This window comes from Lissotriton vulgaris, chromosome 2_1 (genome assembly GCF_964263255.1).
Source record: "Lissotriton vulgaris chromosome 2_1, aLisVul1.2, whole genome shotgun sequence".
Lineage (NCBI taxonomy): Eukaryota > Metazoa > Chordata > Amphibia > Caudata > Salamandridae > Lissotriton > Lissotriton vulgaris.
The window spans coordinates 1,726,009,050-1,726,027,936 of NC_141687.1; the positions used below are offsets into that span (position 1 = coordinate 1,726,009,050).

Sequence of the window (18,887 nt, forward strand, 5' to 3'; positions counted from 1 at the left end):
AGAGCGAGTACCCCCTAGATAGGGAGTCCCTTGCTGGGTCCCGTGTCAGAGATAGCACCCCATCCCTTTCCCTGTCCCCAGAGGAGTGGATGGATAGGAGAGAAGAGAGGGAGCACCAGCTGGCCATGGAGAAGCTCAGGTTGGAGTATGCCTGGAAGATGGCGCAGCTGGGTGTGAATGAGCGGATTGCAGAGGCTGAGAGGGCCTTGGCCAGGGAGAAGATAGCCCTAGAGTGTAGGTTATCCCCTGCCCGCAGTCTTAATTTTCTGGATCCCCCAGGGAGGGTGGAGTCCAGTGGTGGCAGCTATGTAGAGCCCAGTGCGAGCAGTCCCACTCCCAGTTCCCCCAGTCTGGTACCTGTTTCCCCAGAGGAGGAGTTAAGGTTGAAATTCAGGGGCAGTAGGAAGCTGCCTCACCAGTCGTGGGAGGAGTTTGAGGATGAATGTTGTGGGACACTGTTTGATTGGGTAAAGGTTCACACGGAAGATGATTTTGATGTCTTGTTTGATCTGATTGTCAAGGAGCACCTGCTCAGTTGTTGTTCTCCAGGGTTGCGCACTCACCTATTGGGGTGTGGATTGTCTGAGGCATGTGAGCTTGCTGACGAAGCGGACCGCTGGGAGAGTGCGAGAGGTTCTGTACAGTCACTAGAGAGTGAGTCCAACAGCAGTGGTACAGGGAGCTTCCAGCCCAGCGTGGTGGAAGAGGCTCAGTGTAGCCCAGCTAGGTCCCAGTATAGTGGGAAGGGTGAAGGGGCTGACTGCCTGGCTCAGTGGAGCAGGAGTCAGGGGGTGGCTGAGAGCACCCCGAGGCCCGAAGCCCTGTCTCAGAACTTGGGTGGTTTCTTGAGGGAACACCGGGTTGGGGACCTAGGCTGTCCTGTGAGTACACTTGAGGAGGATCTCCTAGTGTCTAGGGAACCTGGAGTGTCTGTAACCAGAACTCCAGGGGTTCCAGTGTCCGGCAGTGTCGCTCCAGTTGGGAGGGCACAGAAGTCCGAAGCGAGGAGTGATTGGGGGAAGAGTTTCCCAGTGGATGCACCAGTGGACCAGAGACTAGCCAGAGGGGCTAGGTCTTGGGTGGACCCGGGTGGCGCCACTTCTGGTCTGGGGGATCTTTGCGCCCTGTCAGGTGGACAGGAGGCGGGAGATCTGCGCCAGACAGCCCGTCACACGACACATGGGTCATGTGTCAGCCTCAGGGGGATTGCGTGTGAGTCCCCAGAAGTCCTGGAGTGCCAGGCAATTATTCCACCAAAGGTTTTAGACCGGAGGTTGGGAGGCCAGGTGCAGGTTCGGCCTGACCTGAAGGGTAGGACGACTGTAAGCAGTGTCCTGACCGGTTCTTCCAGGGGAACTTCTCCAGTTGGGAGAGGGCAGACCTCTGGAAGGGGGTGCAGAGGGTGGGAAAGCCCACCTCTGACCCCGGCGCAACCTGAGGGGTTAAACCCTGGGTTGGAGTGGCGTTGTAAGGGTACCCCTCGCAGGAGGAGGAGGAGGAACCCTGGAAGAAGAGGTAAGGGGAGGAGAGCCTTCCCTGAGACTCCTGGTCCGCCTGAGGTTGTAGACCAAAGGCTGGTGAACCAGTGGCAGTCTAGTCCTGTCTTGCAGACAGGGAGAGTGGAGAATGGACACTATGTGCCAGGGGTTACGACCCCCCGCTCTGCGAATTGGCAAGGACCGGTGGCACCTGGGTGGCCCAGGGCCCGGTCCGGGCCGCGGACAGCTGAGGAGTACCAGTGGGGTAGCCCAGTTGGTCCTTACAGTAGCTTTAGAAGGAACCCTAGGGGTTCACCGTGGCATAGAACAGGAGAGTGTCCCGGCAGTGGCGGGCCTGCGTCCGTGTTCTATCGCCCCAAGCAGGGAAGTCCATCACGGTGGTGATTGTTCTCCCCTGCGTTTTGGCTGGAAGGGGGTTGTGTTGGACTTGGCCCACAGGGCAGGTTCACCCCTAGACTTTTTGCCTTATTTGTGACCCTGTGCTAGTGATTTTTGGGTCTCTGCGCACTTTCCCCTGAGTCCCTGAGTGAAAGTGCGTGCGTGCAGTATGGCTGGCCTGCCCTCCCATAGGAATGCATGGGGAATGTGTGTATCCCTGGTAGTTCCTGATGCGTGGGGAGTGCAGGCTGGAGTTTGGTATGCCTGAACTCGTGAGAGTGAATGCTGCAAGATGGTGTCTGCGGCATGTGTGTGTCTAGTTGGGAAGTGCTACTTCTGGACATTGAGATATGTGTACAGTGAGGGTGCTGGAGCGTGATTGGCTGGAGCTGGCTGGCATGCCAGGCTCCAGGAAGTCTGGATGGGTCTGCCCGGTGGTGAGTGGGAGATTAGCATGAGTGATGTGTGGGAGGAGTGTACCTGGGTCCTGGATGGGCTGGGTTTTCCCCACACAATGCTGGCTCCGCCCCCCTGTGGTGTGTCTAATGACCCTGGCCTCCCCAGTGAAAGGAATGGGTGGTTGGGCCATCAAGAGTGCTCCAGAACCAGCTGCGACTGGTTTTCCCTTCACCCTGCACATTGTAACAAAGGATTTGTCAGTATAAGAAGGGGCTGTGTCCCCACTGAAAATGTTCTTCTTTTGAATCCTGCCAGAGGGGGCTCTTGCCGCTGCTGGGGCCAGAAGGACCGCCACTTGGGGAGTCTCCCTGCCTGGAGACCCAGTGTGCTGGCTCTGGCCCAGCCTTGCCCCCCTGCCTGCCTCCAGCCCTGCTGGAGCCCTGTCCTGTCCTCCAGTGCTGGGGAGCACTGAGGACTTCGTTGTCTACAGCCTGAGAGCGCTGCTCTCTGCCCTTCAGCGCTGGGAGCGCTGAGATCGCCTGCCTAGCGCTTGGAGAGCGCTGGATTGTGCCCGAGCGCTGTGAGCGCTACATTTTGCCCGCCCTGTGTGGTGGTGTGACGGCGCGGGTGCCACCCCGCTCATTGCCGTATTGTTTTGCCGGTTTCGAGTGATCTACGAGGGAGCCCACTCCTCGGATCAGCTAGGAGCCCGCCTGCCTACCTAAAGCGAGCCGCCGCGCTGCCCGCGGCGACCCGGAAGTGAAGGGATTGCCGGCCAATCACAGCGCGGCCCAGGAAAGGCCGACCGGAAGTCCCGCCTCCCTCGCCGAACCGCGAGAGAGCCTGCCGAGGCTCCCCGAGAGGAAAGGAGAGCCCCGGGACCAGCGGGAGAGACCCGCCGCCGCTGGAAAGCCCAGCGCTAGACCGGTGAGTGCCTGCCTGCAGAGGAGGGGGGGAGCGTCGGGACACATTGCCGGTGTCCGCCCCGCCCCCTCTCTGTAGCGCGACCTCGCACCTTTGTGTTTTGAGCCTGAGGGCTCAGGGGGCATTTGTGAGTGACCCGAGTCCCCAAGAGGGGGACTCCAACCCGAGCCTAAGAGAGGCTCCAACGAGAGGAAACCTCTCCGCGTCCCTGTAGAGCCCCGAGGTGCCCCGGGGGCACCAGTTGATTTAGAGCCCAGCGTGGCTCTTGGCGAACATCACTGCTTTGGGTCCCCAGAGCGAGGGACCTCCCCCCAGCCCAGCGAGGCTGCACCTGTTCAGTGCTGGAGCCCCGAGAGGCTCAGCAGCCCCCCTTACTGGTGAGAGAGCCTAAGAGAGGCTCACCAGTGCCACAGTGGTGGTTCTTTGAGCCCAGAGAGGCTCCAACTTTGTGCTAACTTTCCCTGCTCCAGTTGCCCAGCACTTTGTGGGCAACTGCCACGTTTAGGCCCTGACATTGGGACACCGGGACAGTCACAGGTGGTGACTGGTGAGTTTGGGGACATAGTTAGTGACTTTTACACCTCTGAATGTTACGGCATCATGTGTTTTGCTTTTACATCCCTACAGGTAGTGTGACATGTAGGTGGTTGTTTTCTCCCTAGTACAGGTGGTGCTAGAGAGGTCCTGTTACCAGTGATTACTGGTTGTATGCTCTACTGTTATATTTTTGCGCTACAGTAATTATTTCTAAAAGTGCTGATACCCTTGACAGTGGTCCAAGTGGCCCTGTCCTGTACAAATATCCCTTGTAAATTCCGCCCGTGCCTGTTGGCACCGTGTAATAAGATGTGTGTTTTATCTGATGTATATTTTTATAATACAAAGGCTATTTTTACATAACCTTGTGTGGAGTGTTTCTTTGTGGTGGGCCTTGGGTGTTGTTGCTGGGGTGCGTGCGCAAATACTTAACTTACATCGCCTCCAAGTTTAGCCTTGACTGCTCGCGCCACGTTACCTAGAGGGCGAGTAGGGGTTGCCTTGGTGTGTGACTCCCTTGCCCTGACACTTAGAACTGGCGATCCCTGACTGACCTCGACGCGAGTCTTGGCCGGCCAGGGTCCCGGGTCTAACAACATGTATGTGGCCGCATGTTACATGTTGACAATCTGACAGCATGGCATTGTACATTGTGACAGTCAGTACATCTGGGCGAGGATCCATAGTCATTGTGGGTGTGCACTGTGCTCTGCTTGATTGTGCATGTGTGCCATTGTGCCCATCTCCACCCATGCCATGAGTATCTGATGGTCACTCACCCTGTTGCAGTTGTGTTGTGTCCTGGCAAGCAGTGTCCGATCCCCTGTCTCCACACATGACTGTCGACACCAGCACCTCCATGTCATCCAGCTCAAACTGTAGCACTGGGCCCCCAACTCCAGTCTTCATTGCTGCTTTCTGGTTTGCGGAGAGTGTCTCCTTGGTCCTCTGCTTGATGTCATTCCATCGCCTCTTGACCTCGTCCATTGTCTTCTTGTACTCCTGACGGCATTCACGTTGTCCATGATGTCCTGCCAGATTCAATTTATGATGCTCAATGACTCCTTGGAGGTGACGAACAGTTGTTGATGGTGGTCCATCACCTCCCTGACTATGATCCTGTTCACCTGTGGACTGACCTCTGTCTTCCTGTTCTTCTTGTCCTTGCCCTTCCCTGTCCCCGAGATCCCAGGCTGGTCGTCCTGGGTACATGAGGGGTTGAGCTAGTCCTCTGCGCCTTCTCTGACTGCTTCCATGGTGCTTGGGTATTGGTCAGTTTGTGTTGGGGTGTTTTTTCTACTTTTATGGTGGTTTTTCCCACCTGCCAGGTGTGTGTTGCAACTCTGCCACTGCTTTTAGCTGATTTCCTCATCGCGCTTTGGCCCATCGCAGGTTTTTTGGTGTTGTGGTTTGTGTTTTGGACTCCATCGAGGTGGTTGTATCGTGTACATTGTCCGCACTTTCGGCAGACTATCGCATACTACCTCTGCGTTGTGAATTTCACGTTGCCACAGGGTTATTTTCCCGCGATAGGCTGCGCTTTTGAAAGTTGCGTAACGCTACTCTTGCAGTAGTCATCACACGTTCTTGTGAATATTCCCCTTAGTTTTAGAGGAGTGTGTTGATTTGGACTCTCAGCTTGGTGGAACTGTACCTTCAGCACAAAAATCCTTGTGAGGTGTTTTGACTGCAAATGTAAGTAACCAATGTGGTAGAATTATGTGTCCACCAGTAATTTACTGATTAAAAATGCATTGGTCTCCCACAAGAATAGGAGGTCAAATACTTCACTTAATAGAGCCCTGCTCTTTACAAACCTATATTTCAAGCAGTATACTCAATTAAAAAAACAAAATAGGATTCCAAGGGCTCATAGGAAAAACTGTTTCACTGACCAATGACGATGAGTGTATTTGGTAGAAGTTGGGGACTCTTGGAATTTGCTTATATTGCATAGGTTTCTTTAGAGAGAATGGCAATCATTGCAAAGTTACATTAGAAAAAAAGAGAATGTATAAGAAATAATGTATATATCTATATGTATGTATAAGAGAATGTATATAAGAAAAGTAATGCAACAACTCTAACTAATTGTGTTTTCCACGTTTTCATGCTTCAAATATGATGTATACTGACATGGAGGTTTGCCTAAAGTTCTCTCTTAACCCACTATACTATATTGTGCAGAATGTAATCCGAACCTCTGTCGCCGTCCACTGAATAACTGCAGCCCTGGTTTCCAATTCACGGTGACCTTTGAAGAAGGAGATTGCTGTGCCTCCTACGGATGTGGTATGTTGTGCACATCAACATTTTATACTATACTTTTACATTTTCATTTGGATTTGTTCAAACACCATCTTTCAGTAGTCTTAAAACCCATCCCCTTTTTGATGGAGACAATGTAAGGATGTTTACGAAAAATTTAGTGGTCTATTGCATCCATCAAGGTCTGGAGAATGTGGCTGGTTTGTGCAGTATGCTGAGGGACAGGTTGCAGTGAGGTATGTTATTTTGAGCTAAACTAACTCAAGTCAATGTTGTGATCAACGGTGCTCAGACAAAATATCGACTCCAAAATATCGAATGGACAGAATATCAAGTTAAAAATAACGATAATAATAAAATATCGATCACAAAAATATCGTTGGTCAAAATATCGATTAAAATAATGATAAAAAAATATCGAGTACAAAAATATCGACAAAATATATATATAAATAGTCAAAGTAAAAAAAATTCAATAATATGTAGAAAAAAGGTTAAAAAAATAACACATTTTTATTAATAGTAATATAAATTGTAGTTAATGTTTAGTAGCGGGATGTTGGGTTAATAGGGGATAAGGGTGGGGAGTAATTTAATAATAATTAATTAATTAATATATGTTTGTAATTTTTTTTAATTATTATTTAATTGGTAATTAATTAATATTAATTAGTTCATTAATTAATATGATTTTGTACATATTTATAATTAGTAATTAATTGGTAATTAAATAATATTAATTAGTTAATTACATTAATTAGAGTAATTTATTTATATATATAATTTTTAGTTATTGTTAATTAATTATATGGGAAAAAATAATATTAATTATTAAATTAAATTAATTACAGCTAATGTGCTAATATATTTACTTTATTTTTATTGTTAATTAATAATTAATTGGTAATTAAATAATATTAATTAATTTTGGGTAAAGGAGTATTTTTAGGGTTCAGGGTCAGTTTTCAGTTTTTGGGTAAAGGGGTATTTTTAGGGTTCAGGGTCAGTTTTCAGTTTTTGGGTAAAGGAGTATTTTTAGGGTTCAGGGTCAGTTTTCAGTTTTTGGGTAAAGGGGTATTTTTAGGGTTCAGGGTCAGTTTTCAGTTTTTGGGTAAAGGAGTATTTTTTGGGTTCAGGGTCAGTTTTCAGTTTTTGGGTAAAGGGGTATTTTTAGGGTTCAGGGTCAGTTTTCAGTTTTTGGGTAAAGGTATTTTTAGGGTTCAGGGTCAGTTTTCAGTTTTTGGGTAAAGGGGTATTTTTAGGGTTCAGGGTCAGTTTTCAGTTTTTGGGTAAAGGGGTATTTTTAGGGTTCAGGGTCAGTTTTCAGTTTTTGAGTAAAGGGGTATTTTTAGGGTTCAGGGTCAGTTTTCAGTTTTTGGGTAAAGGGGTATTTTTAGGGTTCAGGGTCAGTTTTCAGTTTTTGGGTAAAGGGGTATTTTTAGGGTTCAGGGTCAGTTTTGGGTTTTTGGGTAAAGGAGTATTTTTAGGGTTCAGGGTCAGTTTTGGGTTTTTGGGTAAAGGGGTATTTTTAGGGTTCAGGGTCAGTTTTCAGTATCTTATTTAATTATAGTATGTTACTATATATATATGTTTTAACAAATAATATTGTAAAAAAATGTTTTATTACTTTCATTTATTATTTAATTATTATAAGTTAATGTAAGTATTTTTAAGTATATTTTAGTAATTAAATGTTTATATTAATTTAATTTAACACTGTTTTTAATAAAGTCGATATTTTTTACAACTATATTATTGTAAACGATATTTTGTACTCGATATTTTTGTACTTACCTGTTTGTAGATACAAACTCGATATTTTGACTGTCGATATTTTGTCCACGATATTTTTGCAAGTCGATATTTTGTCCCTCGATATTATTTCAGTGATCCGTGATCAACTAGTGACTAGGGCTGAAGAAAGGAAAAAGTGGTGCACAATGAATTGTCAAAAGAATAAAAGTGGTCACATGAGTTAGTCAATTGACTGAACTAAGACTAACTCAAAACATGCTGTCCGATTCTAACCATGTTAGAAAGTCATCCTTTTGCCCTGTTACCCCCAATTGTTTTTCGACTGATACTGGTAGTAACTGATGCTGGCTGTGCCCTCTACTCTGCAATCCAGGCCCAGGGCCAGTGCTCTTACTAAAAAAGGTATATGTAACTGTACCATAGCCATTGCAGACCCTATAAATCCCTAGTATATGATAGGGCCAGGGGGTTCAAACTACCTTAAAGTCCCTTGCGTATAATAGGGCACGGAAGTTTCGAGGCCCAGTAGATTTCTTGCAATTACATGTGTGCATTGCTGAGTGCCTACTGTCATTTTAGAGGCAGCCTTGTTTGGCAGACTGTCTTTAAAAGTAAATTGTATGCAAGTATGACTTTGGTGGTATGAACACTTTAATAGTGATAATCTACTGTTTTTTTTACATATTAGGTACACCAAGGTCTCCCCTAGGTGACCCAGGGGTTGTGGGCTATGTAACTGTAAGCGGGGACCTTATAAAATATGTTTTATATGCCCTGGTGAGCGAAAGACTGCCCATTTCATTAGGTTTTAGATGGCAGAACCTAATAATCCTTCAAATATCTAGAAGCAGTGCCTCTCAAGAAAAGTATGTTTTAATGTGGATAAAACTGCTTTTAGGGAAAATGGCAAAACCTGCTTTCTCCCAGCTCAGAGCCTTTGAAAGTTCTACAGATCGTATTTACTCATTTTCTGTAAGACGTGTCCTCCCATGCCCAATGATTGTGAACAAACTCTCCTCATTGCTAAGACATCTCCATATTTTTAGGCATTTAGAGGCTTAAGGCAAAAAGGGTTCAAGCATAAGATGACAAGTTGAAACAACGTTTGAAGAGAGACAATAATTAAGAGAGGCCTAACAAAAATACTTAACTCTGTGGCATGAACATGTGCTATGTTTCACATTATTTTGCAGCAGTATAAAAACTATTCTGTTTTTTCACCCCAACAGTACCGAAGAACGTCTGTGTTGTAAATGGACTTGAGTACCCGGTAAGAAACGTCACTTCATATTTGCAATGTTTTCCATGCTGGTGGAAATAATCTAAAATTATAGTTAACTTGAGACACGTACACGCAGATCAGGGACGCAGAGATAAAGCTAGAGTGTCATTTAAAGTAGTCCAGTGGTGGTTTCTGCATTTGCAATCTGTTGAGCCCTGAGAAACAGCCAAATAAGGGTTAGCCTATTCTATTGGGGGCACTTCCCCAGTAATTTCCGGTATGTTGTCCTGAATCGAATGAGTTGAAGTGGGTACTCATAAAAATGGTGCATTACAATGTTTACATTTTGACGTGTGCTTTTGATTTAAAGTATTTGTGTTCAAATTTAGTTTTTTTGGGTGGAATGCGGATCTGCCACTTGAGATGTTGACTTGGAGCCAGTGATGATAATTTAAGGTGTGAAAAGTATGTTTATAGTGTCTGAACTCTGAATTCTTTGGGACCAGTTTTTTACGGTAGGTTGAGTAGTTTAAATACTGTTGGATGCTGTTTCGACGTGGTTGATGTTGTTTTGTGGTGTGATGCCAGATTCTGTTGCATAATGTTGATTTGAGAAGTGCAAATACTTATTTGTGATGCAAAGCAGCCGATGTGTTGTGTGCTTCTGGTCTGTAGTGAGAGAACACTTATTAATATAAATATATATAAAAGCTCATTCAGATGGAGTAAAATTTGAAATTCTTGAACACAAGTTGATCCGAAGTGCTCAAGTCATGTTGTAAGGTATATCAATGTCAGTTTAAGCCACATGGATGGCATGAGTATTTTAAGTTTGAGAATGGTGTTCCTAGACCTGTGGACTCTGGTTATAAGTGTGTGAATGTTATTTCTATGCATTCAGAGAGTGTATTTCGATTTGGCTTATCCGAATGCTGATTCTTGTTGATCATATGGTGACTTGACCTTGAGGAATTTGTATTTGTCTTTGTGCATGATGATTTAAGGCATGTGTGAATACTCGAGTGAAGCATTTGAATTGTATTTTAAGGCGTTTGTATGATTATCTGTGGTGTGTATGAATTCTCATTTGAGGTGTGTGAGGTCTCATTTGAGGTGGGGGGATTTTAATTTGAGGTATTCATGTTGGTTCAAGGGAGCAGATTTAGATCTATATTCATATGTGCAGCTGGCTAACATACATTAAAAGGGATCTGAGGAGGATGACCTAGTAGTCTTCTAAAATGTGTTAGTGTGAGCCGGCTGAAGTGTGGCCAAGAAGTGCCGTCGAGCCAAATCCAGAAGAATGGTCACTAATTAGTTAGTTAACTGGCACTAGTTAATTTGCTATTTCAACAGCCAGGTTGTCTAAATTATGACCTATGGGAATAGACTCAATTTCCAAAAACTCAGTTTTAGATTTGCACATTGTGAGTAAAATCAATGCAAAATGGATTTATAGGCATCGCTAACCTTTCTGACTTTCCAGATTTTTACATTGAGATGATTACCCTAAGTACTGTTAGCTACTCGACACTCAATTTATTTACAGGTCACAATTAAAAATCGAGCTATAAATCTCGCAGACATTTCACATTATGAGAGAAAAATTTAGAAAATCCCTCCCAAACAGAATATATTTTTCACACTAACTAATGAAAAAAGCGGGAACATGTTATACACTGGCTTGTACTAAAGGTTTTAGTGATGAATAGTACTACCATTTCTGTTTAACCTACGTCTTTCAGGAAGTAATATGATGTCAAATATCGGACAATCAATCTGTTAGTACAGTATTTTGTGTAGATGACTCAGATACTGAAACATCTTCAACCCAGGTGAATTAAGACAATTTAAAATATGTTATAAAGGGTACCGTGCAAATTAATGTAGAAAAACGAAAGCATGCCGTGTGTTCCTTACAACAGACAATTGAAGAGGACCATTTGCATTTACACATTATTAATTCTTAGACATAAAGTATTTGATTCAAAATAATTTTCTATGTGTGAATACAATTGTATATTTTGCAATAATAACAGACAATTAAAAAAACAGTAATAGTTATTACACATGCAGTATTCCTGTTGCATTGGCAGACTTTTCCACATTCCTTTGGGATACAGTGGTAACAATAGGAATCCGTGGCAGTTCTCAAGACTGCATCAGCGTTTTCAGAACATTAACGCAAACCAAATAAGGGAAACATTAATAAAGGTATAGCTGTGTGGATACTCACAAACATTTTCAGTAGCTATAACCAAACTAGCGTACTCTTCCAAGCTGTGCAGAAAGTGTGGTAACATGCACCTTCCATCCCCATTTTTACAGGTCTTGTGTAGAAATAAAGAATTCACATGAAATTTTCCAACTGTAGAAAAAAGATAGATGTGGAAGAATTACACATTTACAGACCCTTACATGCGATGATGAGAGGTCTGTGCAATCCAGGTTCATATATCTGTAATTCAACTGGACATATTCTCAAACAATATGTACAATCAAACCCAGCTGCGCAAATAGGACTTGCAAAAATCTCCAAGTTGAATTCCTCCATAAATCCTCATTTTTGTGTAAAACAAAAGACAGACAAAAATGCAGAATTGTTTACAAACCTGTCCTTTTTTCTTAGCAAAATGGAGATTGTTGTGGGCATGGTTGACCCAATGGCAGCATTTTTTTCATACGAATGAATGCAAAACAGTTGTGGAAATCCACATTTTCATTTCACTACTTTCAGATCGAGGATACAATAAGGCAATCTAATCAGTGAAGCATGCAACCACAGAAATTCATTTTCTCATGGTGACTGTGAGCATTGCGCTTTCACATTCAGTTGTAATGCTTCCAAAGTTTTAATCCTAACAATGAAGAATGCATGCAAAGTCAAAATCATAAAAATAGGTCCCTTATGCCATGTCTTCACCATTTCAGCCCCAACACTGCATGAACTAGACCATACTGTCATCAGCAAAGGCAGGCAGGAAATGTACATGAGCAAGACGAAAGCCTGGCAACTGAATATTCATTAGGGCATCAGCTGTTCAAAGCTGGCTGACAGTGCAGTTGGCCCCCTTAAAATGTGCATCGCTAGTATATTTGTGCACACATTTTTGATACTCTGCCACTTTTTGTCTACATGTTGTTTGGAAGTGTTTAAATGTTGCTTTAAGTTTTAACCCCTCCCATGCTCATGACGAGCTCAGCTCGTCATGAGCCACAGTGGCCGTGAACTCATGACGAGCTGTGCTCGTCATAACGGCAGTAACGCTCGTACGCAGGGCTAACATTTATACACGAAGGGCATATAGTCATGAATGCCCAGTCACGTGTTGGACGGGGAACATAAGATATCTGTTTCCTTTAACAAGGGTTCTACATCATCCTACATGGATACATTCAAGGTGCAAACAAAACAAAACCAGAAAGTTTAACCATACTTCTGTTTATCTAAAAAAATGCCTCAACCAGACTCCAGCTATAAACCTGTCATCGAAATTACACTGACGCACAATGTCCCCAGACTTCCACATCATACTAGTAAACTACACGTGACACAGACACAGACAACAAACTCGCACATTTATCCATCTCTCACAAGCAACGTTCACAATACCAGAAGGACAATTTCTTCTAAACAGAATTACAGCCTCAGTAGATGCATGTTGAAAGATTGTTGATACAACATAACAATCAAACACTTGAGGTATCTGACAAAATAACCATTAACACCAGACCAGATCGGCTGGCAAAGACGTACTCAGTCAAGCAAATCTTCTGGCTGTCACCCACAACAACACAAGGCACTACACTTCCCCTACATTTTCACTTCAAGGGCTACTTTCCCTTACAACCACTTGTAACATGATACTTCTCCTCTTGTGCTTCTTAGAATCGTCTCACAATGGGGTTATGCTCTTCCCCACGTTGGCACATTACAAGGATTCCCCTCTGAATTCTCCTTGTACAGTGTACTGCTCTGTCCCCAGTTTGCAATACATGCAGATAGACATTCCATTCCCTTCCCAAAACTGCTAACCATGATCCATAAGGAATCAAAAGTAAATAAATGAGTGAAGGAAAGACCCCCTTGCCAAATATTGCCCATCCTCACTGTGCTCCTCTAACTAGCAGGGTTAGCTAACAGCCATTTCCGGGTACTTTTGATGTTGGTCAAACCCAAACTAGTCCTCTTCGGTTACAAGGCCAGACGTTCTCCTCTGGCATTAATAGATCCTGTCACCAGAGTTTTGCTGCATGTTCATGCAGATCCCTAACAACTTATCAAAATGTTGAAGTCAAAGGGTAGGGTCTTCATACAAGAGTCTGGAGTGAGCGACTCATGTACGTCAGTTCATAATTTCTTGTTAGGCTCTTAGGTTGCATCAACGGCAGGTAGGGCCAGTCAAGGTTCCATCATCCCTCCCACTGCCCCATCTCCGAGCTTCCACTCAATGTCACATGGCAACATTCCAATACATTAATCATTCTCAGCATTCCAGAAACCAGCTCACCACACAAGGAATAGAGACTCACAAGTTAATACCACCTATCAACATCCAATTGTGAAGATAATATGTTTTTCCTTGTCCCCTGGCAGCCCTTATCCCCAGTTCCAGCAGGCATTGGCTCTTGTAGCCTCTGCAACTGTAGCGAGGAGATGGACCAAGGCTCCCAGCTTAACATGGTGCTGTGTCAGCCTATCAGCTGCATTACTGACTGCCAGCCGGTGAGTACTGTGCGTTCAATTTTCTGTGTCTTCAAACAAACATTCCTTGGAACATCTGTAATTGAAGGAAACCCTGGTGTTCAGTCACATATACAACCAGAACAATATCGCTTTGTCATATGTAGGCATTTGGATAATCTACCTGGTGTGTCTGTAGTGCTGTAGAGGGTTGTGAGTCCCTGGTCCTACTGTAGTGTTGTGCAGTGAGTGTGAGACTAGGTGGTGTTTGATGTCCACTGTTTTAGAGTTGTGATGTTACCCTGTGTGTAGTGCAGTAGAGGGTTGGGAGTCCCTGGTCCTGGCATTAGTATTGTGCCTTGAATGTGAGGCGAGGTGGTGTTTGGTATCCACTGTTTTAGGGTTGTGATGTTACCCTGTGTGTAAGTGCAGTAGAGGGTTGGGAGTCCCCGGTCCTGCCACTGTGTGTGCCTTGAGTGTGAGGTGTGATGGGTACTCTGTGTTATGTAGTGGTGTGGTGCCCATAGTTTGAAGAGTGAGTTATTCCTTGTGCTAAGTTGAGTATGGGGAATGAATTAATGTGGGTGAGCATCCACTGTTTTAAAGAATGTAACACTTTTGCTCGTGTTTACCCATTTTTCCTTCATTGGATGGGTATGTAATGTTTTGATGAAGTTATTGGACATGTTGAATGTGTGTCTTATCATACATTTGATTTTCTATAATCTTTATTGGGGGAGATGTGTTATAATCTAGTTATTGGTTAATGCATCCTCCCTATGGTGGTTCTCTGCCTTGCTACTCAGCCAATGGTGATGTCATTTAGAATGTTCAGGGTGTTTGTGTTGAAGAGAGAATCAGTGGAGCGGATGGACTGAGCAGCAAGGAGGCTGCTCCTGGTGAGGCATAATATGGATCTTACCATCTTCCTGTAACCTGTAACCTATGAAGTAACTTGAAGAATGAATCTAAAACATTTATCTACAAGACCTACCTGCTTATATCTTTCTCATTGTAGCACTATCCCATCTATTTCAGACAGCGTTATTTCACCTAAAATACCAAAGATAATTATTACACCTTGTCTGATGTTTCCAGTCCTGTGAATGGCTGGGTGCAAAGAAGTCTCTCTGGGAAAGGTTAGAGTAGATTGGGTCTTAAGGGAGTGTTAGGGTCCTTTGCACAATATGAGACCCTAATACAGTATAGGCATGTGTGTGGTATGATGTCCTGCATAGTAAGAGCCTCCTATAGAGTATGAGACCATGTGCATTATGCACCGTTTGCATATTATGATCTGACATACAAAATGAGACATTTTCCAGTGAGAATGGCCAGTAGAGTATGGAATAATGTTACAATATGAACCCTCTATACAGTACGAGCCACTGTGCAGGCCCAGTGTATAGTACCACTCTCTGCTTTATAAACCCCTGCACAGTAACCTCCCGCTTCCCCCCATTCTCAAGTCAGCCAAAGATGGATGAGGGGTAAATCACTGATCCCCTCCATGCTCCCCAACATGGGTTTCGCAGAGACACACTCATCAGGATTTCTAGAAATCTAAGTTTCCAAATCTTGGGTTTCCAGCATTAACTTATGTTTTCAATACAAATGCATTCCCGACATCCTCAACCAGCTTGTAAGCATCACAGAAGCTAAATGGAATGTTTAAAATAAAATTGAAAATGGAAGATCCTCCCCCAAAATAAAAAGTATAAACCCAAAAAGAAAGGGATAGTAAGTAAAGGGACATCACCTATTTTCAGCTTTATGACAATAGAATGCAACAGTACTGCAATAAGTGAACCTGTACACTTATTAATCCATCAGCTTCTTGGCTGCTAGAGGCGTTCTTTAGAGGGTCTCAGATTTTTGCAACTTGCCTTTTAATTCGTAACTCAGCCTCGCCTAGGTTCCTACTGACGATATCACCATTCTCATATGTCAAAGGATATGGAGATTCCTTCTATGAAGGTTGCATGTTTTTGTGATATCCACAGAGACCACGTTCTGTGCTGATTATTCAATCTGACATGTCATCAGATAAGGATAGTGGGGTGGAAGGCATAATGTTCGAGCCACACAATCTTTTCAAGATTGTCATATTCTGTTCCAGTAAATATGCAGTGCATTGCAGGACCATAGTATGAGAAAAACAATGTATTTCGATGATACTTCCAACGGAAGGAATGTTGGCAGAGGCCTACCTTACGAGGACACAGAGGTGACCAGTGCCAGCAATGCACCACTCTGACAAGGGTAAGCCTTTCATGAGCTTCTCTCAGGTCCCAAGCATGCAGTACAACACCTTAAATTAGAATCCAGCAAAGGTGTGAGACCACTTCACTACAACACCCCCACATTTTAAGGTGAGAAAAATGTAGTGAGTCTCGAGGTGCAGACATTCCAGGTTGTAGTCATCTGCTTAAGTAATGAAACAGCTGGCGATACTGCCTTCAATGGTCATCCATTAAGTTAGATTCTTGTTTGACAGAGTAAAAGAATTTAACAATACCACCTTCAAGGGAATTACCTAAGATAAGATTCCAATCTTGCCAGTAGAATGCACGGCCCACAATGCGATCAGAATTACAATAAAGATGAGCATTGAAGTTCCAAAGTGCATTGGGTTTTACAAAACTTGTACCGAATTCCAATTGGAAACACTGCATGCAACAAGGGGTTGCCTGCTTCATGTGGAGGTTCAAATTGCTGTATACCTATTCTGGAGTCTCATTGAGGGGTAGGAGGGATACACAATTTGTGAATGCTGGTAGGTCTCGTAGTAGGATGCCCTATCTAGCAGGCTTAAATCTTGTTGCATACCGTTTAGACATGTGGCACCTCAGCTGATCATTGCCACACACATAAGCTTTTATAAGGCCACCAAACCGATGAAGTATGATTTTTTGGAACTTTCAAGGCAGTGCCTCAAAAACATAGTTGGAATTGGTGCCTCCATCGCTTTAACAGGGTGTGCTCTTCTCTGCAGAGAAAGCCTCAATAATTTCCACCTTTCAAAGCCAGCTATTATTTTTGCTATTAGAGGAGCCATTTTGTCTTGCAGCACACTTGACTTTAGAGTCCCGTATTTAACAATGCCCTGCAACATTTTAAGTTCTTAATGATCCACTTGGATGAATAGTGTGCTACATGCCGAGGTATGGCCAGAGACTCACATTTTATGGCTCTAACCTTATAATCCAAGAAAGTGGAGGTCTCCTTTACTTTACTTTTCTCTCAGCAAGCTATGGAGTCTCTGGGATTTTCAAGCATTAACAAAATGGTATCTCCATACAAGAATGTCTTAACCCCTTCCATGCTCATGACGGAACGGTTCCGTCATGAGCGTCGGTTGAGCTGTGCTCATGACGGAACCGTTCCGTCATGAGCCGATAGGCTCATTAGAACCTTCAGCACAGCGCGAAAATTTGCGCCACGCTGAAGGGGTTAATCTCCGTGGTCTAAGTTTGTATACTGGAATGTGTTGATTTTGCAAATGGTAGCATCCAGAATTACCATTGCCAGAAGAAATAGAAGAGGGGGTGACCGGCAGCCTTGAATTGTTCCTCTATGTATGTACGAAGGGTCCGATAAAGCCCATCGTTGCCTATCCTGGCCGTTGGTTCTGATATTTATATTGATTATAAGTAGAGAAGTTCTGTCCCACGTCCATCTAGGCCAAGGTCCTAAACATGTACCTTCAACTATGTGAAGTGACATCTTGGCGTCTAATGAGAGGGCCATTTGCGAATGAAGTCACTTTAGGTCTGCCGTAGGTGTAGCTGTAAATCTGAAGATGTTTCCTGGACAATCTGTCCAGGACAAAGCCCAACTGGGAGTGATAAATGAGGACAGCGTTCACCGATTTAAGTCTGTTAGTTAACATCGTTGGAAGATCTTTTTACAATGAAATTGAGCAATAAGAATTCTAGTCAAATTGTAATAGCTTTGATGTGAAATCGCAGCTTTAATGAAATTGCCCTTCAGGAGCCATTTGGTGAAACACGTGTGGCATTTGATATTTTAAGTAATATTGTAATACAGCATTTTTAATAATTTAAATAGAATTGAATGTATCATAATTATTTCTATAACTTTGCAATGGAAGCCCTGCACTTGATTTGGAAACATTCAGCAAGTCTATTTCTGTATACTCGGTCCTTTTAACTCTTTCTGGCTACTGAGTCCACTTAATATAAAGTAGAGGGATACAAATGGAATGGGGCGACCACTCGGTCCCCCCGAACGTATGGTCGGGGGCCCGGATCCTCCCGGGAAACCATTTTGGGCAGGGGGCGTGTCACGGCTGGTATGCCCGAAGCGGCGTAGCCGGGGCGCGCCTTTTTCCCGCCCAAGAGGGGTTGTCCTAGACACCTACACCGATGGCCACACCCAGTAGGCGTACCAGCGGAGGGTTCACGCCCTCCCGAAGAGGAATAAAGAGAGCGGGAATCCGAAGAAGCATCCTCTTGTTCCTGTGCTTGGAAGCTGCACCCACTCGTTGCACGTGAGCCCTCGACGGAACAAGGAGCAATTTTTGAGAACTTGTAATTCTTGTGTTTCTCTTTCAGCGACTTCGAGGCTAAGGATCCAGGACTCTGTTGATCAACTCGGATTGAATATTCGATAACAATGCCTGGCAAGAAGGCAGGAAAGAAGTCCGGGACTGACCAGATGCTTCGCATGCTGATAAGAGATATGGCGAGCATGAAGAAGCAGATGGCTGCGATGAACAATACGGGTAAACCAAAGAAGGTAATAGGCCCGGCATTGCCGGGAGTTGTCCCCGCGGGTAGGGGTAAACGGGTCAGGAATAGGGCGACAGGGAGGAGGTCCTGGTTCCCGAGGTACCCCCGGCAAGCCCGGCCATTCCAGTCGAGGCCCCGGTACCAATCCCGGTCGCGGGTCAACCGATTACGGTTGTTGTTACGCCCGCCAACGAGGAGGACATGCCTCCAGAATTAGCCGCCCAGTTGGCCGCATGGCTTGGCAGAAAAACAGGGGGTGTTACGGCACCTGAAGACACGGCCGAAGAGGCCAAGTTACTAATGCAGCAGTTGCGGCAGTCGCGAGATGCCGCGAAGGCGAATCTCCCTCTTGTCCCCCCACAGGTGACCTTGGAAGGACCGGCAGCTGGCGTCAGAAAAACAGCGGGAACAACAATGGAGCCGGGTAAGCAGGCATTGCCAATGGCGAGGGAGGGGTCTTTGCCCTC

General features: G+C 44.6%; 1 protein-coding gene across 1 annotated transcript in view; it reads left to right on the forward strand.

The window, feature by feature from the left end:
• LOC147733193 (mucin-5AC-like) overlaps nt 1-18,887 on the forward strand; it is a 245,804-nt gene that overhangs the window by 196,376 nt on the left and 30,541 nt on the right. The window contains exons 34-36 of the mRNA XM_086957733.1: nt 5,925-6,029; nt 8,990-9,030; nt 13,580-13,708. Of these exons, the coding sequence (XP_086813859.1) occupies nt 5,925-6,029; nt 8,990-9,030; nt 13,580-13,708 (275 nt within the window). The remainder of the gene's footprint in view (nt 1-5,924; nt 6,030-8,989; nt 9,031-13,579; nt 13,709-18,887) is intronic.